Source organism: Falco rusticolus, chromosome 5 (assembly GCF_015220075.1).
Source record: "Falco rusticolus isolate bFalRus1 chromosome 5, bFalRus1.pri, whole genome shotgun sequence".
In the NCBI taxonomy this organism is placed as follows: domain Eukaryota; kingdom Metazoa; phylum Chordata; class Aves; order Falconiformes; family Falconidae; genus Falco; species Falco rusticolus.
Window position 1 is genome coordinate 45,702,672 of NC_051191.1, and position 24,801 is coordinate 45,727,472.

At 38.3% G+C, this 24,801-nt stretch overlaps 1 protein-coding gene across 9 annotated transcripts in view; it reads left to right on the forward strand.

Annotated features, from left to right (window-relative positions):
• The window catches only part of ANKS1B (ankyrin repeat and sterile alpha motif domain containing 1B), a 441,694-nt gene extending 425,023 nt beyond the window's left edge, over positions 1 to 16,671 (forward strand). For 5 of the 9 annotated variants that reach the window (XM_037390597.1, XM_037390598.1, XM_037390601.1 and 2 more), the window contains 4 exons: positions 2,367 to 2,453; positions 7,058 to 7,195; positions 13,362 to 13,529; positions 14,738 to 16,671. In XM_037390597.1, coding sequence (XP_037246494.1) covers positions 2,367 to 2,453; positions 7,058 to 7,195; positions 13,362 to 13,529; positions 14,738 to 14,848 — 504 coding nt within the window. In that variant the 3' untranslated portion in view covers positions 14,849 to 16,671. The remainder of the gene's footprint in view (positions 1 to 2,366; positions 2,454 to 7,057; positions 7,196 to 13,361; positions 13,530 to 14,737) is intronic. The other 4 variants (XM_037390600.1, XM_037390605.1, XM_037390606.1 and 1 more) reach the window with 2 other exon arrangements.
• Positions 16,672 to 24,801: the final 8,130 nt, after the last annotated feature.

Genomic DNA, 24,801 nt, shown 5'->3' on the forward strand with positions numbered 1-24,801 from the left:
ATTTGCCAGCTGTAATTCAATAGTATCTTGATTAGTTATTTCACTCAGATACAGTCTTCTGGCAGGTCACGACCTCGATTAAATACTAAAGGTCAAGTCTGCTCTAGACAAACCCAGATGAACATGGAGCAGATAAGGAAGATGATTAAATTACAAACTACTGGTCTAGATGAAAGAGGACTCCCAGATAGTGCAAAGCAGCCTTGCCACCAGGAAGCTTCACCTTTATGGCAAGTGGAAAACAATGCAAATTAGACCAAAAAAGCTAAAATAAATGAACTTATAGCCATGTTTGCATAGTGTGTTGGAGGAGGAGAGGAATTCTGCTGCTAAGGAGGCGAGGAAGGAGATAATTACAATAATCAAAATGGGAGACAAAGAGCTCCTGAGATAGCTGTTGGGATAGAAAGAAAGGACAAAGCTTGGATGATTGCTGGGTTGGCAGATGATTAAAGTGATGTTGTCATATTTGTGAATATTTTGTGTGGTTATGAGCATATGTGAGGTATATTGCTTGTTATTCTGATAGTTGTATGTACTGCAGCTTCCATACAGTCACTGTCATGCTTTCTGTGCATTGAACTTGAATTTTATGAGAAGGCTTATCTGAGATCCGTTATAGTGACACACACCCAGAGGTATGTACGTGCTCTGCCTGTGGCAGGGATACTGTTTCTTTCTCCAGTCAGTTCAGAGACATGCAGATCGGTTTAGTGTCTTTCTTCAGATTTTGTTAGATTCTTCAGGATGTTTTACCATCCTTTTTTTAAAAGTGCCTAGCATTCTGGGTGAAAGAAGCTTTCTTGGGATAAATTGACACTTGATTGTCATCATGAGTCTCTTGACATTTGATACTGGGAGACGCAACAGTCCTGTCTGTACACGGGTGGGTGGGGCTCCACTGGAAACTTTAATTATAAGTTTTAGCCTTTGTGGCACGGACACTAATTGCAGAACATAGCTGGATCTGTAGCTTCAAATTTTATGCTGGCAAAAATGGAGTCTCATTTTATTTTGGAAGGAACAAGATCTGATAAGGGGACTTGATTATGGGGGGTTTTCTTTTAAGCTTTTGGTTTGTTCCCACGGGTTAGCATTACCTATTTTTCAGACATATTTTTTCAGATGCAGCCTGTGTTTTCAAGCTTGTGTCTGTACTGTTTTGTTTTTCTTGAAGAATACAAACCCACCACTGCTACTTTTGTTCAGCTGCTCTAATTACCTTTCTAGGTGCCAGTTCTGGGCCTTTCAGTGTGTTTACACTCTCACTCTGTGTGCTGATATTTCTTCATATTTAGCTATAACTGAACTTACTCCTTTCAAAAAATATTTGACTGATCTCTGCGATTGTTTGCAGATACTCCCATGAACGGGTGTTCTCTGGATGTTACCTACTTTATTTATCTACAATAGGTTTGTATAGGATAATCTAGTACGTCATGGCCTTCTGCCTTAAAAGAATTCAGATCAGCTATAGACTGTTACACCATATTTGGGGTTTTGTTTGGTTGGTTTTGTGGTGGTTTTACTAAATTTAATCTGTAAACTAATCAACAGGTTTTCCTGCAGAAAACTTAAATCTGTCCCAAATATTCGTGCAGTCTGTTCAGCAGGAAGTCTCTTTGCTGCAGCCATCACACTGAAGGCACACAGAAGTAGACTAGCGTAAAGGAAAAAAATAGCCTCATAGGAAGACACGAACTGTAGGTAGGAGAACCTGGCACTGAGGGAATACAGAATAAGCCTCCGTGCTAATTCATGTGTAACGCAGCCTCTAGTAGCAGCTGCACTCGAAGAAGTGCAGACGGTCAGACATGACAAGATACAGCGTTGGACTGACAGATTGACTGGCAGGCCTAGAGGGCTGCAGAGATACCTCATGTTCACAAATACAACTGCAAGAAGGGGAGAGTGTGAAATATTTCTAAATAACAACTAATTGCAGCAAAGAAACAGTATGATGAGAAGTACCACACTGTTGCTTTTTACAGCTGGGAAGGGAAGGGCAGCAAGAGGGGGGGGGCAGCAATGAATGGGGCATTTCAGATAGATGTGTGTCTTAAACACGCATGCTTTGGGAAACTCCTGGTCTTTTTAAGCCTGGCAAACTTATTTCATTCTCTTACCATTATGCTAGGAAAAAGGAGAATTTTTTCCATCCTCACAACAAACTGTAAAGCTCCTTTTAGTTTTGTAACTACAAGGCAGCTATTTCAAAAGCCCAGAGTATAGTCAGCTCAAGAAAAGGTCAAATATTTGGATAAGTACCTTTTGTTTAATTTACATATTTTGTCAGAAGAAGAAGAGAGAGAGCACTGTTCTTGCAATGCAACACAACTCTAATAACGTCTTTATTTTGATTTCAGAAGTCTACAGAACAAATGAAGAAAGTACCAACCATTGTCCTGTCTGTCTCTTACAAGGGAGTTAAATTTATTGATGCAACAAATAAGGTATGTGCGATTCTTCAATATTAGCTTTTATTTCTCACAAATAGGAATACCTATGAGGCTGACTCTGTTAAGAGCACCAGACCAGAGAAGGGACAGAGATGCACCTTGTGTTTTCCTCTTTTTTCTCTTCTCTCCAAAATGCATGTAATGTCATTGTCATTCTCCAGAAACTCTTTAAGTGAAGCAGCTTTAATGACTCATTTGGAGAACATTGTGTCCAACCTTCTGCCATTAGAAGGCGAGCTTATCACAAAAGACATTTGGCAGGGAGCCTCTGTGGAATCCTTTACCATATTCTTCCTTATTCAGTTCCTTAAATATGCAGAATATAGATATAGATACAGATATCTGTTCATTAATACAATTTTGGCCCCAAAAAAATTAGATGTCTCAATGAAGAATAAAGGTGTAAGGTTTTATCCAGGGCCAGCCATTGTAAGAATAAGAAACAAGAGCCTTGAATATCCTTTTCAAATGTCATAGCCTCTCTGAGAGCTGTTTTCCTGGTACTAGCCATTTGAGTCCCTGAATTGCAGCAGCTTCTTAACAGTTGCTATTCCATATTTTTTTCATCTTCCTGTGTGGCAATGTCCTGTGCTTTGTTTCTTACATTTTAAAATACATCCAACATCTATTTAAAAAAAAATAAAATTAAAAAAAGCAGAAATTGAGAGATCTGAGAACACAGTGATGGATAGAGCAATGGGTTATTGCTTGGCCAAAGTAGAACGTACAAGCTGTGTGAGCAGGAGTAAAGTAATGCATGAATTTCTCTTCTTTGGAAGTCTAAAATGGCAAAATGCAGTCCATACTAATGCTTGCATATGAATAAGAAACCAAATTTTCTGTTATGTGACTAAAACTCTCTAAGCAATATAAAAAATAAATCTGACAACCCAGCTACTTGACCAGGTTAATAATGGATATAACTGCTTTGTGTTGCTGAACATTCAGACCACATGATGCATTTAACTCAGGATCCATCAAACTTGCCAAATCAGTGACATTTTAAAGGCATTTAACTAGAACTGGCTTTTAAGTGAAGGAACGAAAGCAGATTTTTGAGCTTCTGCTAGAGGTTGGAAGCCATATCTAGGGTTACAAGATGGCATGAAAGAAAACCAGAGGTGAAATTACTGTTATGTCACGTCTGGCATATTTGCCAGAGCAGAGAGGCCAGGGGTTCCTGTCAGCTCATTTCACTTCCGTTGATTCAAAACTGAGCTTTTACAACCGTCAGTTCCTTTATGTTCTTTGATGGGCATAAATCAGGACATGGTAATGCTATGAACTCTTAACTTGGATAAGGATGTTTTCAGCCCTTAAATCTCCTCTGTAGGGCAAAGAATGTAACTGCAATGTCCTTAGGTTTACCAAAATAATCAGGAAAACAAAAGGAGCTTCCAGTATCTCGTTGTACAGTGCATGTAATCTTACTTAAGATGGAAACTTGAAAAAAGTTTGTCAAATTGCATTAGGTGGCTCTAGACCAGTCCCACTGAAATCTTATGCCTAGTAGTGCAATAGATGTATTTGATGGAGGTAAATAATGCCACAGTCCTGTGTTTTTTCTCAAGTGGTAGATTGCTTTCTCTCCAGTTCAAATCTGCACTGCCTTTCCCTTCTGTAAAAACCAGGTAATAGCCTGCAACTCTCCCAGGAGCATTGTTTTCATCCTTGTCCACAGTGTGCTGTACCCAATTCCTTCAAGACCCAAAACAGATTAGCACTAAGGTGAGATCCTGTTCAGACTTGCACTGCTTCCGTATAAGCTTATAGTTGACAGCGCTGGGCACCACTTAGCAATAAATGCATACTTTTTAATGACAAAAATAGCTAGCAGTTTTGTGCTTGAAAACTCAGCTCTCATGGCTGTTCATCCTTTTCCTTTATGCCACCAAGCTAAGAATTTGTATTCCAAGTCGTAGCAGGCAAAGCTTCAGGTGACAAAGGGGCCCTGGCCTCATTCCACAACAGCTCTTTCAGTGGCACCTTGAAGCTTGGCATGACACCACTTTGACATGACGCCATTTCTTTGCAAGTGAGGCCAGAAAGAAATTGCTGCTTAGGAAGAAGCAGACTTGCAGAATTTTCTCGTGGGTCACAGATAACCCTGACTTTGGGATGATTTCTGTCGAGGGGGGCGGGACTGGCTGACAGAAGATAGGCAAGCAGAAGAAAGGCTGCTTAGCAAAAAACTGATTTCTCCAAGGTATTCCCTTGGCAGAACCAGAACCAACTTTCAGCTTCCCTGCTTTTTAAGAAGCGCCGGAGGTTTCTCTCGCCAAACGGAGTGACAGTTTTTAGAATGACGAGTGTACAGTGTTAAGTCAGCGCCTGAGGAGCGTACCCAGAACAGCAAGCTGATTCATAGTAGTGTAATTTGTACAGAATAAGACTATGGGTCGACTGGAGTAGTGACCCTAGGAAACAGTAAACACATGCACTTGAAAACACATTAATTTTTAAAGGAGATCACAGAGGATATCCTATAAAAGTTAGGGAAAACATGTTTAATTTCACTACTAATTTTCATCCAGAAGATTTAGTTTAGGTATACTTTATTTTATTCAAAACAAACTTGATATGGGAATGTTTCCAAACTTCACTTGGTTTAAAGTTAAAACATTAAAATAATCTCTGTGAGTATTGTCTCAAGTGCAGAGCTCCGTGTCAACCCCAGGTCACCTAGGGTTCAGAATAGCAGAGTTCTTCTCACATACACTGCATAAATTCAGGTGATTACTTTGTGGCTCATGATTTGGCATAAATACTTCACATGATTTTAAGATGTTCCAAGCTTTAATTCTTTGTGCTTTCTAAACTACAGTGTTGCCAGTACAACATCAATGACTGTATTACAGCTGTATCTGTGGATATCTAAATCCCTGCGTTTGGTATAATTGTAATTCTCATCAAAATCTTTATTGAGGGTAAAGGTTATCAATTTGGGAATAAAGAAAATAAAACGCTTAAAATAATGTAAAAAGCCAGTGGTTGTTAAGTAGAGATTATATGTGTCATTAAACATTGGCATATATTGAAACATAAGTACTGGTTTTGTCATTTTTATGAATAGTGCATTAAACAGAACTAATCAAGTATGTTGCAACAATTTAAGATTAAGAGGATTATTTCATTTCTTCAGTAACAGTTTCCTTATCTTGGTTTTTCCATAATTTGCAATTTGGAATGCTTTTTATTAAGATTTTTCCTAAGCCATGATTTCTTCAATTACATATATTAATATGTCTTTTTGAAAACTTGACACATGCATGCAAAGGGGAAGTTTGCCACTTAGCGAATGAAAGAAGATATGGCAAAGCATCTTAAGTGACTTAGTTGCATATATTTCCTGTTCTTTAAAAAAAAAAAAGGGGGGGGGGGGAAGGAAAGGAAGTGGGAAGGAAAAGAGAACGGTGAGGGAAAACCGGCGATGCTCAGAGACTGTTTTAGCTTGTACAGATGCCACTGAGGCAGCAGCAAACGGCAGCTCTGTGAGGGAGACTGGGACCTACAGGTGTCACGTGTTCTGTGGTGCAGTAGCAATGTTACGCTGCAGCAGGCTCGTTCACTTCAGGGTTTTGTGGAAAAGCCAGAGCTACAGCCAGCAGGGCCACAATTCAGAAAAGCGTATAAGCTAACGGCTAAGTAAATTCATATTCAATGAATCATTCTTCTGTTTAAATAAATGATTTGAAATGCGTGTGTTGCTGAAGCAAGGCCTAATCATAAGCCACTCTGCAGTGTCTTCTTCTCTGGCTTCATGGTTCCTTTGGCCTGAACACAATAATTACATGTCAGCAATTTATGTAATGAATATTCATAATTTTCTCCAAAGCTTTAAGACAGCTTTTTTTTATTTCATTGGACAGACATGCGCCACCTTTCTCTCAATTGTATGCTATAGCTTACATTGGCTGTTGCAAGTAGTGTTGCTCGGTGCATGAATGGTTTCATTCTTCTACATCTCTCTTACAGGGTGCTGTGGTCATTAAGTGGAGAAAAGTTGCCAGATCCTCCTGTAGTTACCTTTTTACTAAGCAGAAGCCTTTCAAGAGCTCAGGGTTTCAATTATAAGTGATGTTTGATGGGTTTTTTTCTCTTGAAGAAGTGTAGCTGAAATTTGTCAAACACCACATGCAAAAGCCTGGATATTGAGCCTGTTGGATTTCACCAAATCCTGTCTGGCAGTAGACTGAAACATTGTCATGTAGTGATCATTATACAGAAAACCAGCAGCATCGTAAGATGCTTGTATAGTGCTTTGAAACTGTATTTGTAGCTGTATTCCAGGAAAGATGTCTCTTTGTCATAGGATGCTGAATAAACTGTACAGAACTCAAGCAGACTGACAGAGAAGACTCTAGAATGTCATCGTTTCCTACCAGATTATTGGCAATTTTAAATATCATTGGAGAGGATCAAAATTCCAATAACCTGTGTAAGACCACACACATGGGATGTATTAAATCTCTTCTTACTAAGAAACTTCAGAAATACTTCAGTACAGCTGATGAACATAAATGCAAATCTAAACCCACACCTTTTATGGCTCTTCTAAATTTAATTCAGAAACTGACTGAAATATTTTTTTTAAACAGAATATTATTGCTGAACATGAAATCCGTAACATTTCCTGTGCTGCACAAGACCCTGAAGACCTTTCTACATTTGCGTACATCACTAAAGACTTGAAGACTAATCACCACTACTGCCACGTATTCACTGCGTTTGATGTGGTCAGTTTATAGAAGATTCTTCATTTAATAGTTCATTGTAATAGTAATAGTTCTTTAGTTCTGTTAGAACGTTTTCAGCGTATATATGGTGATGAAGGAAAGGTATCGTTCATTTACCACATGAAAAGACTAATCTACTATGGGATACTAAAAGGATATTTCTGTAGAAGAGCAAAGATTTTCTTTGTAATTATCTCATTTCCCATCTGAAATAACTCACCTCTGTACTCTTAAGCTGTTGCCTATAAACTTAGCAAGTAGCTTTTCATACAAGTCTTGGCATGTAATTCTTCTAAGGTAAGCTATAGCCTTCCACGAAGTTTGTAACAAGTTTGGCCACCCATTTTGAAGTCTCGGCGCACACCAAATAAGCAAATCAGAACTTCATTAATATGCATTACATACAGTGCTCAATCCTGGTAAGAGGTAGGTTCAGGAAACAGCTTCAACGAAGTCTGCAAGGCATCCTGCATTTTTGACTGCATTGTAGTGCCTGTGCAGTCAAGGAAGGATGGATTTGGTGATGTCCAGCCTTTTGGCTTTCACCCTCGTGTGTCCGTCCAGTGCCAGGCAACAAGGGATGAGAGGGCTGGACAGTACCTTGTTGGGGGGCCCTTTGAGCCTGGACACATCCCACCTTCATGAAGCAAATGTGGGCTGCTTTTTGGACCAGAGGTCAGATGTTACCACCAGAAGTGATTTCTTCAGTTTTCTTACCCTGCTGTTCCATGACTTTTAGTGTTTCAGTGTTAAACTGGATCAGTCCCAATAACTTAAACATTTCTCTAAATATTGTTTAGACTTCAATACATTGTATTACATAAACTGGAAAACTGAAGCTTCCTGTGCAAATGTGTAGAGAATGCATGAAAAGTTTTGTATTTACTTTAACCAGAGAACCAAAAGACTTACAGACCTGACAGAGACCACACAGGTAGCTAGTTACAAATCTCAGGAGGTCCTAGGAATATTTGGCTACCACACTGAATCTGAAAGATTTGAATCATCTGTGATAACAGAGATCTGTGCATTGTCCTTCCTGTGTTCCTGTGTAAGAGTTTACCCCTGTAATAGTCAACAGATTATTATTACTAGATGGTCCCTCTGTTCTGCTCTGTTCTCCTCTCTGTCACATCAGTGGGAGTTTTAGTTGAACAAATAATGCAGATATGGAATTTGGGGAAATTTTATTTTAGCAGCACCTGTACCTTTTCAAAAAGATTGCCTTTATTTTGAAAATAGCAAATTAATGCTTTCATTCTTACTTGTTCCAATTTTCTTCTCTAAAAATCTCAAGAATGTTATTTCAGACAAGTCCTTGCGGCTCCTGTTATTTTGGTGGGAAATGACTAAGTTCTTCCTATATTTATGCTTCTCAGATGGTAAAGCACAGACTACTAGTGTTTCAAGAAATCATGACCACGTATCAATTCATTAGTCATGCTGTTTTCAGCTAAATTTGGTGAAATAATAAGTAGTGGTTCCAATGTTTAGGACTAAGAGAGCTTATTGTCCAGAACTGTCACAAGTACTTGCCCTTTAAGCACAAGAGAAATTTAAGATGCTATTAAAACTTAAAGAGTAGTTAAAGAACAAATATTTTAACATAATGTGTATGAATTCTTGAAACATGCTTACATTAATATAAATAAGTTAAAAAGAGGTGTCGTAACTGAGGCATTGTATTTGGAACTGGGGAAGTAGTCAACATTGCAGAACAATAGCACGTAGAGTTTAAATAACAAGATGTACAGGAAGGTAAGTTAGAAGGAATTTTAGCATTTTGGTTCAGTGGTTCTGTTGTATAGATTCTCTGCTGACATTTTAGTGTCCACAGGGAGTAAAAAAAAAAATTCAAAATTCTGTTAAAAATAGATAGACCATGGTCAACAAGATGTTACATTGTATAGATTTTAGTGATAAGTGAATCAACTGAAATTAGACTGAGTGAGGCTATTATTTCTCCCAATCCATTTAAATACTTCTTAATGGCTTCAAAGTACTGCAGTTTCATTTATAGTTTTAATAATCAAGCACAGACATAGACCCAGGTACAGCAGATGAAATTAATTTTCTCTTTGCTTTGCAAAGAAAGAACAGTGAACCAGGAATAATTACAACATTTTGCTCACTTCTCATATCTTAGGAGGATAGTTTCATACTCCAAACACTTTAAAATGAATGTTTTAAGCAATACAGAAACTTTAATGTCTAACCGTCTTAACTTAGTTTTCTTCTGCACCATAATCCTCAGCGGGGTGTTACCTACTCAGATATTCTTTTTTTGTGTTGCGTTATTTCTCAGGATTGAGCATTTTTGATGCAAGTACAAGCTTCATAAAAAATAGCTGGTTATTCAGAACGTAGGCATAGAGTAAATCAAATTTTCTATTTGAAGTCTAACACTTATATTAGTCTGATCTTGCTAATAGAAACAATCCTGCCCGTTTGTCAGTGGACAGAAGCCCAGTCGTTTAAGCAAAATAACATTTAAAATGTAGAAACCCACAATAAGGTGTAAAAAAGGTGTATCTTAGATCATACATATTATGATAATGCAATATATGCAATGGTATGCCAAAAATTTTGCTCTTTTATGGCCTTCAGTTTCTCATGAAATGTGAGCAAGAACAATTTTTTGCAGATAGGAAAGCGTTTTAGTGTAGCGACATGTCAACTAGCAACATTACTGATACTATTTAGGAGTGACCGTACATGTAACTTGTCTACTCAGAGTTAAAATTCTATAATCAATATTGCAAAAACATGAGAATTAATTAAAGAATATTGAAGGGGACAAGATTTGGGGGAAAAAAAAGAGTATTTATTGCTCAATATTTGAAATTCACTTCACTCTCATTCACTTATAAAGCAGCCCTAAAATTACCAGTGAAGGATTCCCTCTGGAGAAACAAACCATCATAACAGTTCCTATACCAAATTCTAGTTGGTATAGGGGAGACATTCAAAGTCATCTCCATCAGATATTCCTTCATTGCCCAATGCACCTTTGAACAGAAGACAACTAGCAGTAAAAAGAGTCAGTTAAAATGTAAGAAAACAATTCGCCACTTTAATAGGTTGGCTGAGTTAAAGCAGCTAAAGAATCCTGACTCAGACTTGCACCGAGGCATTGAATTGTAACATTACATGGCAAACAAGGCAATTGACCTCAATTTTTCATCTCCCAGAAATTGTTGCTTAAAGGCATTAGCTTACTTGCTTTCCTTCTCTGCTGTGCCAAGCAAGGAATGGGATTGTAGCAGCCTCAGAAGCACCGTGGTCCTAAAGAGTTTTGCCTCCTTCCTAAGGAGCTTGATGGGGCACTGTAAGGGTCTATGTCTTCTGCAGTGACCAGGGGGTCTACAACTTTTGTGCTAAGCATCTTTTAGGGAGGCTAACCCGTTTCCTCCCTTTTGTGCCACATGTAAAAAAAGTCAAATAGTCTCCTCGCTCGGTCAGAAGAATTTCTACGACTGATCTTGTAGTTTGGTTTTCCACCCCCATCCCCAAGGAAATCCTGCTCTTACCTCTCCATTATAGCTCCGGCAAGAATCCATACCAACTCTAATCCTCATAGTCCTCTCCCAGTAATACAGGTGAGAACTCCCTCACACCAAACTACTTTACTTCTGGCTTTTTTTGAAATACAGTTTTTCATGTAGCTTTTATTAAATTTTACAAGGTACCATTTTAAAGCCCTCCTTGCCTCCATTTGCAGACTTCACTGAGGCTCTACCGCAGTACACAATGTATGACATTTATGTACAAATTACGGTTCAGTTTATATTTTGAATATTGAACAGAATAGTAAATGTTTTGGTTTATTTGCTATATTTCAAATATTTAATAACCATGGAAACATTTACGTGTTTCCCATGGCTGTCAGGCTCCTGGCAGGCGTATATTTTTTCATTATACAGACCACAAAAGAAAACAAATTATCGTGGCTTCAGACAGGGTGCAGGACCCAGACTAGATTTATGGCTCAGCATGGCAAACCCTTTGCTTGTCTCCATCCTTATCTCAGAGCTTTTCAGGCCTGTCTCTCGGTGACATTTTGTATGCCACACTGGATGGTGCATTTTGTCAGTCCCACTGGTATGACAGTCTGCATTTTCTCCAAGTCATTACTACACTCTGTCCTGTTGATGTATTCCTTAGTAATAATAATATCCACTGTAGACAATCCCATGATGATGTAGTACACTATCTTACTGTCACGACAGCTGATTAAGATGCCTTTAGAATAATATGCTTGTCCTACTAATAGGCATGCTCTGTTTCAAATAATACTATTCTGTACATTTTTAACAATTACATTCTGTTGGTCTCAATTCCATAACCAGCGTTCTGCTGCAAGCAGGGCACTTCGTAATAGTCTCTTTAGTCTTTCATTTATTACTCCACTGGCAAACTGCATCTTCAAGTGTTTCTCGGTCCTGGCCAGTTCCTTTAAGCTAAAGGGGAGACAATGTGGAGACTACTGCTATCAAATCAGGCAGACATTTTTATTGGGGAAGCTATGAAACCTTGGCTAGCTTGCTGTTGTGACTGCAGTCATACCAGCTGAGAGCGTATCCCCAGTGGGGGAGTATTGTTTTCTGTCTGACCTAACACAGACCAGAGCTGGCACCTTTATAAGAAGCTCTTACAATGAGCCAAATATGCTGAATTTAGCCTGTACTATCTCCACATACATATGTGATAACAAAGGGATGGAATTTCTTCATGACTACAGTGAAATTATTGGGTAGGGCATGAAATAAAATGCTTATCCTTTTAACTGTATTTTAACAATTGAAGGGCAGATAATGTACTTTCAAGTGTCTTGCATTGCTTTTTGGCTTATTGCAAGCTCAGTAGTTAGACTTGACTAGCTAAAGAGGTATCTTATTTAAAATCATATTAGAAACATGGGAGTTTTAAGGGATCACCTAGTTTTAAAGCAATGCAGGATTGCTTCCATCTATGGGCTATAGAGGTTGAGGAAGGAGCGGGTAACTTCTGAATCACATCAAACACTTATGAATTATTCTAAGGAGACTTTAGGACGTGAGGAGGCAAACCTGCAGGCTTGCGTTTGGTCTGCAGGTGTTTAAAACATTATTGCAAAGTTAGCAGCCTAGAAATAGGCTCTGGTAGGAGCCTAGAAATAAATATACCAAAACAAACCCACAAACCTGAAGAAAAATTACCATAGAAATTCACTTGCAGTTTAGGTTAAGGTCAAATTTGAAATTCACCGCTGCTTCTTCATTGACTGTACTGAAAAAGAATACTTATAAATGAGGAACCAGGGGGTCAGTATGTTTTATAAGTGTTTTGACAGGTTTTTCTTCCACATATGCAATGAGAACTTATACCACCAAACTGGTCTTAGTCTTAAGAGCCTGACTTCTTTGGTCACACACACTACCCCACCCCACCCCCCAGCTTACAGGAGTATTCTGACATGCCGGTTTAAGCTCATTTTTACTTCTAGAAAACAAAAGCATGAGAAGGTTTCCCCAGCACTTGAAACATGTATCTAAGTGGAGCACTGACTCACCATGCATAGGTGCACTGCATCTGTGAAGCAGAGCATGCACCTGTGACATTCACTTTTTGTCCTTCTGGAAGCTGCGCATCAATGCTGCATCCTCTTTCCATGCTGTTTGATGAGAGCACAGAGCATCCCAAGGTGCACGCCTGGGGAAGCAGCACATCAGGCTGCTAGCTCTGGAGGAGGACAGGTCAGCAGAAGAGTTCTGAAATAGAGCAAGGCTGAATGTCAAATAGGTGTAGTAGTGCAAAATGGGTGGGATCTTGAGAGTAGCAGGTACAGGGTGAGCTGGGAAAGGAGGGGGGTGGGTGGCAGTTAATGTACTACTTCTAAAAAGAGGTGACACATACTCAACCACTGCTGTTTTCATGTTTAGTGAGACAAGGTTTTCAAGGTTGTTAGAAGTCATTACTTTCAGTACAGTAAATTACATTTAGATTGTTCTTAATCAATAAGAAATCAAATGACGGATATAAATATTACAGAGACTAAGGAAGTTATTAAGCTGTGTGATTGTAATTTTATACATTACAAATCACTTCTGTAGAGTACTACCCCACTTCATGTATTTGACAGTAATTCAATCTCACTCCAGTTTTAACTGTTTTTGTTTTGTTCCAGAATTTAGCTTATGAAATCATTCTTACACTAGGACAAGCATTTGAGGTGGCCTATCAGCTCGCACTACAAGCAAGAAAAGGGGGCCATTCTTCAACCCTCCCAGAAAGTTTTGAAAATAAACCCTCCAAACCTATTCCCAAACCACGTGTTAGTATTCGGAAGTCAGTGGTAAGTGGAAGGTAGTCATGCATGCAAAAAACCAAAATTCAGCTATACAGTTAAGAGCTGATATACTAGAAGCTGTATGAATAAATATACGTGTTGACTCAGAAATGCTCCATGTCCCACATGTGCCATCTCTGCTCCTCAGCCAGTCGGGCTGCCTCACTGATGCACAGGCAGCCGTTTTGAACAACGGCTCATTTCAGATTCCTCCAGTTTAAGATGTTGCTTGGTTAGTGGTGTGCATATGTCTTTTATAGCAATTGAGGAGCTTTAATTGATTCAGTCTAATTCCAGCGTACTCTGCTTTTCTTAAGTGCTGAGGATCACAGCCAATGCATCCCTCTCAAACTCTCCGGTTCCATGGACTTTCCTGATCTCTTATTGAGAAATAAAATCTTAACCAAACTTGTTTGGTACACGATCACTACATATGTATCCTAATCAAATTACAAATCCAAATCAATTTACAATTATCTTGTCAGACCAAGCAACTTCTTTTCTTACCTTTTTTTTGGTTTTGCCCCTCCGCAGACCCTCCTGTTCCAAAACTAGTGTTCAATATATGTTTTCAGTATCTTCTTTGGAATCCCAAACTCCAAAGAATCCAGGCTTATTGGAGCCTACATATTGAGTGTCTTTAAAGTGCCCTCCTGAATTGCATAGATGATAAATATTATTTTATGGTAGAGCTTTAAAAAAAAAAAAAAAAATCACGAAAACTGTTTTAAGTCAAATGAGAATACAAGCACAGAGTGATCTGGGAGGGAAAGGGGAAAAATGATCACACACTGTATCATACTCACTGGCTATAAAGTGAGCAGCATACTCTGTGGTACTTAATTTTATCGGATGAGAGGAAGGGGAAAAAAATGTATGACTGTACACTTTGTCATCCATTGCCACAGAATCTTCCTCCATAAAATTTTAAGAGCATTTCCTGATGCCATCATCTGTCTCAGTAGCAAAAGGACGTCGCAGGATCAAGCATGGCTTTGACGAACTATGATGCCCTGTAGCCTGGGGGTAGACACAGCTCTGGTCTAAACAGGAAAAAAGGGCAACCACGAGTACATGGGAGTGTAGACCACTGTTGTAGGACTTTGTTGATACAGGATTTGTTCTGTCTTCTGTTAGTTTAAAGAAAAAACTTCTGCTAGAAATGCTGTGCACAGAGATGGTAACCCGTCTGCGTGTTTGCATTTGTCTTAAAGCAGATAGATCCATCTGAACAAAAGACTCTTGCGAATCTACCATGGATTGTTGAACCTGGACAAGAAGCCAAAAGAGGCATTAATACCAAGTATGAAACTACAATTTTCTGATACAAAACTGTCCCCCTGTTCCTTGTTGTGCCTTGCACGCCAAGCAGTCACAGCACAGCCTTTCCTTTATGGCAACATTTCAATCCAGCAGAGAGGAAGACTGCACTGTATGAGTGGCCTTGTAACTAACAAAAAAGGCTGACAGTCATTTCTGGTGATGTTCTTCTTCCTGCAGCACTGACAGAAGAATGACACTATATGAAGACTTTTAAAATTACTGTCCACAAGAGGAGTGAGAAACCTTATTTTTCACACAGTTCTCCCTTGTGACTCTGCCACAGTGCTTTCTTTGATTTCTTATTTTAGAATTCTACTTTTTAAAAAAAAAAACAAAAAACAACGAAAGGTCTCTAAACTAACACTAATGCTGCCTATGAGTAGAATATTTGATTGGTTTTTTTATTTAAATCTTGGCAGTTTTTAATTAAAATAGAACCAGAATTAATAAATAGAGTATTTGTGAAACCACTGAATTGATTAGTAATTCCTGTGTTGAATAAAGAACTCATTAAAGTGACAAGAAATTAGGCACCCTGATTTCTGTGTGCGCTGGTTTTATATGTAATCATTGGTGTCCTTTGATCCTCTACAGAAATAGGAACCTCTTGCATTGCAACAAAGGATCTGTTTTATGAATGGTTAGAAAAAGGTATTAATAATGCACAGAAAACATTTATTAGATATTTTTATGGAAGAGAAGTACTATAGGAAAACATATGAATATTTATGGAAGGAAGCCAGATTAATTATGACAAATATTGTTTATTTTAAAGTTAAGTAAACCACTGCTATTGCAGCATTATGAAAATCATGCGCGTTGCAGCATCAGTGCACTAGATGTTCTGTGTGATCAGTCTGGAATGAAAGTGGAATGGTCGTTCTACTACACCTACATATAGTTTATGCAGTTCAACATTGCTATAGCCATGAATTCTACTAGTATTTTTAAAAATAAATCTCAGTGGTTCTTAAAAAAAAAAAAAGTCAAACCCATGGATTTTGCTTTCGAAATTTCTGTCACAGAAAGCTTGTTTGGAAGTGTGTTGATAAAATTCTACTGCAAAACATTTTCTACATAAAAACAGTGAGTAAAAGAAAAAAATTCCAAAGTAATAAAAATGTTTTCATGGAACAAAATAGTTAAGCATTTGTTTAATACTTGATTAAATAAGATTTACTTACATTTTCTTTGAAGTGTTTTAATTTTTTTTAATGTCTGTGGAGTATTTGTATAATACCATGATGTATATTTATGTAGAACTGAAATTATAACAGTACAAATATCACTATAGGAGAAAAATGACATTTTAACGTATATTGTTCTATCCAGTCAAATTGTGAATCATTTTGAAGTTCATTATAGAGATATTGATAAATTGTGTGGTTGTCTTAATGTTTTTTTAATTATTATTTCATATCCAGCTGAGGTTTTCCGTTAGAATCATCAGCTGGTAAATTCCAAAAAATGGATAATTGAACTTGGTTTAAACCTGATAATTGTATATGGTTTAGTTAAACCTAATCATAGCGCTGAGTGATGACATACTTTTAATACAGTATTCAATTTACTTGAACAAAATAGTTCCTTGTACATATTTTTGCCTATTCACTGTTGATATGTACGTAGTCAACTGACAGTAAAAAAATAACACTAAAAATATGGTACCAAAAGGAAAATTGTATAGGAGAACAGTAAATAGTAGCCTCACTGCAACAAATACTTATGTAAATATGCTTGGGCTTCCAGTTATAAATTTTGTAATTTTGTCATTTATTTATATCCTATAAAAGCACACAAAATAAAATGAAGTTGTACAGTCCCAGTACTCTGTGCATCATTTTATCGTTGCTAAAGGAAATGAGTGGCTTGATCCAAAGGATACTGAAATCAGTGAAAGGTCCTCCCCTCCCCTTTCCCTGATTTCATTGGGCGTTGGAACTTGCCCTGTGCAAACCCAGGCACTGCTGTGGAGACAGTTTTCATTTAGAATGCAGATTTTGTTTACAGCTGGTAAATACTTCATACTTCAAAGTCCTCAATTAACTGGTTCTTTGGTGAACTACTGAACTGCTGACTTCCCAGGTTTAATTGCACCTTGTAAAGACTCGCACAGGGAGTTATGTTAAAACACATTCACTTCAGGCACCAAAAGTACAAAGTAGCCAGATTTTCAGGCTATAAAACTGGGGCACCTCTTTCGTAGCTGAGTGACCCCTAAAATTAAAGGATGAGATGGGAGCTGCAGCACAACTCTAAGCATAAGTGAGGGAAAGGAGTGAAACAACAAGAACTGGCAACTTTCAGGAAGAATTTGATCTAGGTTCATCAGAAGTGGCAAGCAGGCAAGGTGGCACAGTAAGCAGCTGAACTTGTTTGGGAGAGATAATTGGGGCAAAATAGACTGAGGATAGCTAGCAAGACTGATGAAAGATGAGACAGATGAAAGACTGGTGGGGCAGGGAATGAATATGAAGGGAAAAGTTTTGGGACACAGTGAGGCAGTGAAAAATTGAAGCCCCCACAGAGACATAAATTGAAACTGGAAGGAGCAATAAGAAGGCATAAGGCATTTCTGTATTTGCAGAAACCTGGGACTTAGCAGGACACATTTCCCTCACTAACTGATACCAGTGTAATCCAGTTGGAGAGAAGTCCATGGGGTCCCCTCTGGCATGGGACAGCGGTCCAGTATTCCTTTCTTCAGATCCAAAATGACCTCTACAAACCCACACTAACCCAAAGCCGTTGCCACTTGATCTTTCTTCCTGTTTGGTCAAGGTGACTTTCCATTCAAGTTCCTAGTACACTAGAAGTGTGTAGGCAGTAAGGGGACAATGGTCACTCTTAAAAGTGAGGGTAGGGAAAAAGCCAGGCACCTTCAAAAGATCAGATAGTGAGGAAAATTGCTATTCTTGACCTCTAACTCAAGGTAAGATGGCAGCAGAGACAGTGAAGGAGAGTATGTGAAGAAACTGGAGCTGCTGGATGTTGCAAAACCAAGAGTTAATTGCAACAACTGCCTTACAGCGGGAGGGTGGCGAATGGGCAAAAGAAGAGATGACACAAAAGTAGATTGCATTTGACATTAGAAGATGGGGAAATTAGAATCAAAGTGAGGTAAGTGTGTGTGACAAAGGATTTTGAGAATTCTTTGGGTAGCGAGGTGTCTAATAGGCAAGGTACAAAAGCTGCTGCTGGAAGGAGGCTTAAAGACTGAAGAAACTCCTGAGGAAACAACAGGGAAATTCTGTGTTGCGGAGGTGGAGGGTTTCCTAAAGCAGATGTGGCATTTCAGACTGGACATGGTGACTCCTCCAGCCTAGCCTGGTGTTCATTAAAAGCCAGAGGAGCTAGCAGCTAGCAGGAAGAGACACTCAGCGTATCTGGTTCCGGGATTCTGCCAGTAAGTTTATGAGAGGTTGCTTCTGTGGCAGAACCACACACGTGCTGTGCCATCTCTAGCCAACATCTCGGCGTCGACAACTGGCATGGCCATAAAATGGTGACCATTAGGAAGAGAATTAGCAGGTTGTGAAGAAGGTTGTGTCTGTCCTTTGGAAAAGAAAGCAGCATGCTAGACAACTAATAAACTTTCACACCCAACTATGAAATAATTTATAGCATCCATTCTAGATTAAAACAGGCACTTTGTGCCATGTGCAGAATTATCATGTAATTTTGCCCTAGATTTCTTTCAGCGTGTGCTGTTCAGCTGTCCTGCTTCACACTTCACTGGAGGAGGATGTCTAAGATGTCATCAAGAGAACAGTCTAGAAATAGTAACTGCAACTGCCTCCAAACTACCAGTCCAAAGAACAATTGGCTCTATGGAGGAACTGTGTGGCAGTGACAAGCATGTAAGTGCAAGACATGGCATGAAGATTAAAGACAATATTTAGATGTGGGCACTTGCCTAAGAAGAGGGCTATTTGTTACCTCATGTAAAAAGACTAGCTGAAGAAAGTGGGAGGAAAAGAGGACTCATACTTCCTGGAAACGTTGGCAGGATTTTCAGCTCATTGGAAAGCACAGAGGGATAATGCTCGGGCTTCTACTGAAAAGCTCTGTAACTGTGTAGCACACTCTAACTTGTTTAAGCGAACCAACTTACTTGATAACTGCCCCTACTGCTGTCAAGTCTGCCCTTGAATACACTGGTTCTAGTTAACCTTCACACCTGTGAGCTGATAACCCAGGCTGGACAGAGGTTGATCACAAGCTCAGCTATCTGAAGCAAACACGTAAGATTCACTAGTAGCCAGTTTACACTAGGACGTAGATTTTGTAGAACTGGTGGATGATTCCTAATGACTCAACAGTCACACTCATTATCGTCATTCACCAGTCCAAGCACCGCTGTCCTACTGACGAGGCAGAAAAAGCAAATCAGGGAAATGGCCTTCGGTCCTTGCCTTTCAGGAAGGACACGCTCCAAATGCAGGAACAGAGAACAGTACCTCCGCGCCTGGCTCCTGCTCTTGTCCGACACCACAAGCAAATTTCTCTTCAGTCCTGCTTGACATTTATATGCATTTGCTAGTGCCACATCTTTCACCCTTCCACTGTGGAAGTCAGGTACCTGGGTTATCTTTAAGAATGTGGATCTGGGTAAAGTGGTAACAACCAGATAGACAAAAATGCTATCGGGATGTAAACAAAACAAAATTTTCTCTCTGCTTGCCACCAAGAGCTTCGAAAAGAAAACTACTTTTCCTATCAATCAAGAAAGCTGAATTCAAAACACTTCACAATGACATAAGAAAAAGCGAAGCTTAGACAGAAACCAAGGGCCTTAGACTTCTTCCTCATGCACAGGAAATATATCACAGATGTAACATCATAAGCTCAATTGTAAGATACACGCCTTTTTGTAAATTTTTTTTTAATGGCAATTCCTACCTTCAAGTTGTTAAAAGAACTGCTGAAATTCTCCAGATCCTTATCCAAAGCTAAATTTATTCTAACATTAAATCCTTTTAAAAAAGAAAATGAAAAATACACACACAATGTTAAGATGTTAAGAACGGGTCAGTGCTTGAGAGAACACGTCCAAACTTGAAGGCAGTATATTTATTATCATCTTTTCTAAACATGTAATAGAAAACTCAGAAAGTCAGAGTGAGAGAAAGGAAATGGAAATACGCTCCAGTACAGACAATATCCAAAGAGCATTAACTTTATCGTGTAGTGACACCATGAGGAAAAAAGAAACAGACTACACTAATTTTAAAAATGCATTAGATGCAGTGCAGTCTTCATTCTTCTACTTGTAATTATTGGATAATGATAATTGCTAGGCTGCAGAATTAAAGACTGGGGCATGTCCTAAGCAAAAATATCCTAGTGTATATAATTGAGGCTAGCACTACTTAGTTCTTGAGTTTATGCTGTAAAAAAGATTAATGTTTTTTTTCTTTAAGTTACCTTTATATATTTACACTGTTGTACACTGTCTGGGAGGTATCAGTGATGGATTAGGTGAACAATTCTGCATTGGAATTCTATGAATCTACTGAAACTTCCAAGTATCTTGGACCACTGTGGGTGGGTAGAGGTTAATATGAAAAGATGTTAGATCATTCACCACGTCTTTCTCTCTCTCACAGCCATTACATTTCACTCAGCTATACTTTTACAAGTAAAGCTTCAAGAATCACCTAGGCCAAATACTTCAAAAACCTAGAAAATTAAACTGATTGCTACAAGAAGAGACTACTAAGGTGCCATCATCATCCCCAGTCCCTGATGTGGCAGGAAAGCCCTTAGGCAAGAAATACCTAAATAATCTCAGCTGGTGACACATACAGCCTGCCCCCTACACCACACAAAAAGATCAGGAAAAAAATCCCTGCCAATCTGACTTCGGGGAAACCTGTTTCCCAGTCAGAAGTCTAGTCATTACATGATGCGGTCTGCAAAGAAACTGCACTAGGAAAACAAACAAAAACAAAACAACAAAAACAAACAAACAAAAAAACCCTGTTGCACCTGAAGGCACAGATCACCTTTGTTCAATACTGCACCTCCTAAAGCAGCCAGTTTCAAAGGAAGGTGAAAAAATTTAAAGGTCAAATTTTACAGTACAAGAATCAAGCTCTTGCTGATCCACAGCTGACCAACAAAAAGTGTTTCATTACAGTCACTCTCCTAGCACAGGCTATGCAGACCTGAGGCAAGGAACATTATCAGAGGGTCTCCTAAATTCCTTTCTGTACCTGTTTTTAGGTGAAACGTGAAAATCAAGGGAATTAAGATCTTAGCTTTATAATAACCCATAACATTTGAAGCATACAGAACAGCTGGGAGCATTTAAGTAGAAACAGAATGTTTTTCTGAGATGTTTGCTTAGACTCAGTTTTGCATACAGATGTAGAAATTAATAACTAATTCTCTTGCTTTACATGATTTTACAAGTTTGTTTTCCTTCCAGCCAACAGAACTCCTTGTTCATTTTGCCAGCCAGGCTGACATATCCTGCCTCTCTCCCACACATCACAAATACATCACTTCTCAGCTTTCTCTCCAATTTAACAAAACAAACTCAAACTTTATACTGCAAGACTTTTGGCCAGCCCATGGATCCCTTTTTGTCATCCTCTTCTAAATTTTGGTTGAATTCATTTTGTCCCTGAAATGTCAATACCAGGGCTATATGCACTACTCCAGCTGAGGTCTTGTTAATGAAGTGCACAGATCACTTCCTCACGCCTTCCAGACAGATCCTTTTCACATACTGACAGGCCCTGCTGACATACCTCTGCAGACACTTTGGGGCTTGTGTGGATGATACCATCCCCTTTCATTCCCACACCACCATTTTCAAGATACTGTCACTGGCATTCTAAAGTCCACTATGTATGACAAAGCTATACCTCATCCATAAGGTAACAAAAACATTCTGTTGGATATTGAAAGCAGACATGCATCATATTTTGATATCTACTTATTCTTGCAAATCACCCTTTAGCCAATTCGTATCATCTGCAGCTTTATCATCGAAGGTTTTACAGATCATGGACAAAAACATTACATAACGTTGTACCAATAATACAATCCATATTTTAATCCATCTACTAAGTTCTCTACTAGTGCTATAGAATAGAAGCTCCTCTAAATCTAAACTTGGTGTGATAACAAATCAAATTCCCTAAAGAAATCCAAAGCTCATGTATTTACACTGATGAGTTTAAAAAAAAAATCACAAGCAAAACAATTAGAAATCTGCCAGTGACATTTGCCAAAACCAGTCTCTCATAAAACCACAACAATTAGCAACACCTAGAAAAATCCTTTGGTGTTCAGACTAGACTGTTTCTCCAAATCTGCCATCCACTGTCTTACTCAGGACTGTCTTCAGGTCAATAGCTGCCTTGCTCACCTCTTCCAAAACACCAGAATTGTCATGATTCACAATCCTTTAGAAATTTCTCATTTTTTCAAGGTGTGATGAATTTCACCAGGCGTGATTCAAAGGACACTTCATCTTATCCATCTCAGACATTTGGCTATTTTTTGTTTGGACTTGCCGATTCAGAATTACCTGGTTTGAACAAATGCATCCTTGCCACCTGTTCTGTTAAGAACACAGATTTCCTGTCCCTGTGATTAATATATTCCAAATATTCTGTCTTTCCAACATCATATTTCACAACTGTGTCACTGTGATCAATGGAATAAGCTGCTTTTTGTTAATTGTATAGGTTTAATACTAAATGACCTCTCATTTACTTTGGTTATTGATATTTCGTTTGGTGGTGTACAAAGGCCTATTGGTTTCTCTTATATTTTACTTTGTAATTTGTACTCTAAAATAACATAAACATCTGATATATTTATCTGTGTTTCATTGCAGCTTCTACACCTCTTTTTAAGGGATGTCATGTAAGATAGCATCTCATTCAGTGGGTTTTGTTGTGTGGTTTGCTCGTATTTTTTCCACATCTCTGGAACTGTGATTCCTTAAACCCCTTTCAATGATTCCCAGCTTTAACACATCCTACATTACATCAATGTTCCCAGCTCCACCAAAAATTGTTTTGCTGGAATGATTCCAAATCTGTAATTCCCCAAGCAAGGTTACAGCCTGGTATACATGGAACATACAAGCAGAGTACAATCAGTGACACCTGGAAAACATGATTTTTTATACCTTGAAATCTGATTTCATAATTTGATTTCATAATAAAGATTTTATAAAGGTTTGCTTTTCAAGAATGTCACCACTGATCCAAAGCCAAATGTGTGGGTGTTTTTCATCTTGCTATAGTTGATTTAACTTGTAAAAAGGAGACTTAACTTCCTCTTTATAGTTTCTTTGAATTACATAAACATTCCTGTGAGCAAGTCAGTAAGAATTTATGACAGATTTAGAGCTGCCTGGTGATAATTTATGAGTACTTTATGTTGGCCTGATTACCAAAATGTTTGTTACATGGCTTCACTTGTTTAACGTAGCAAGAATCTGTTGGGAAAAAACAACTCTGAAAGGGAAGGATAGATTGAGGTACCCAGTTTTCAAACTCTGCTCAGTTCTTAAGGAAAAATGCCAGAATTATTTGAATATCCTATTCAAAACAGCCTCTAAAACTGCCTTAGGGGAAGAAAAGCAAAGTCCAAGAATCTGCAAGAGCAAAACTTGAATTTCAAATGGAAAGCAAAAAGTGGTTAACTGTTTCTGTCAGTCACTGTACAAACACCATCACTACAGTTCACCTTTAACATGCCACTTCTACTGGATTAGCTGTGCTACTCATGTCTGACTGCAGTCACTTAAATTTTGCCTTTACTTCCTCTGGGAAAGAATTTTTGCAGCCCTCCCATTTGGACCAAGTGTTTGGGTTATAATACCTAATTCTTCTGTTCTCGCTTTGAAGTTTTGACTATGTTTAAGAACTTCTAGTTTTTCCCTTCAATGAATCTCATCAGACACAAATGGACAGTCACCTTAGGAATAGCAAAAAATATTTGAGTGTGGTCATTTCAATAGGGAAACCCACTTCGTTAAATGCTGCACAAAACACATTCAAAACAGAAGACAACCAAGCTCGAAGCCCCTCACTACTTACAGTTATCAATTCCAATTTAGACATCCAAACTTTGCTTTTGTGAGAAAGAAGAAAAAAAAAAAATCAAAAGGTAAGAAGTCTTGTATTTGCTGCTAACTGCTCAAAGTATTCACTGTGATCAAATTCTCATTTTCTGGATAGGTTCCATCTTAACAAAACACACACATTGACAGATGCATTGTATTATTCTAAAATAAGTTCTAAAATTATTAAATATAATAAAGCCATGACAGAACTCAAATAAGGAATAAAATGAGTAATGCAAAATGGAGGTAGAAGCTGCATCAGTTGGAGGCACCATGGTTTAATTTTTTAAAAGCAGGAGATGTAATTTGTATGCAAACTAAAAATGATCTATACCTACATCATTCATCTATACTAAAATGAAAAACAAAACCCACACTGTTAAGACGACAAAACTCTAAGCATTTCTAAATCTCACATTAAAAATATGCCATTCCTCTCATGCACTATTGCAGTCCTGTTAAACCAAAATTGTATTTTTCAGTGTTTCCTTAACATTTTTTCCTACACTACTGCTGCCAAGGGGCTTATAAACAACAGCCAATACTGATCATGGTATTAAAAGATGAATTTAAGTGGTTCTGACTGGGAAGCACAGAAAGAAATGTCCCTGACATTGTGTCTCTGGGACTGTAAAACTTGGTGTGAAAACATGACAAGACTAAGATTTCTTAGCACTGGAGTAAGAGTTCAAACCAGCAGGCTACAAAGTCTTAGCACACATAAACCTGAATATTGACTCTGCTGAGGAAGAGGAGCATGGACCAGTTATTATCATCTTTGGAGAATACTGCAGACAAATAATGTGATTTTTAGAACTACAGAAAATCCCTCTTCTCATGTGCTAGAAAATGCAAGTTATC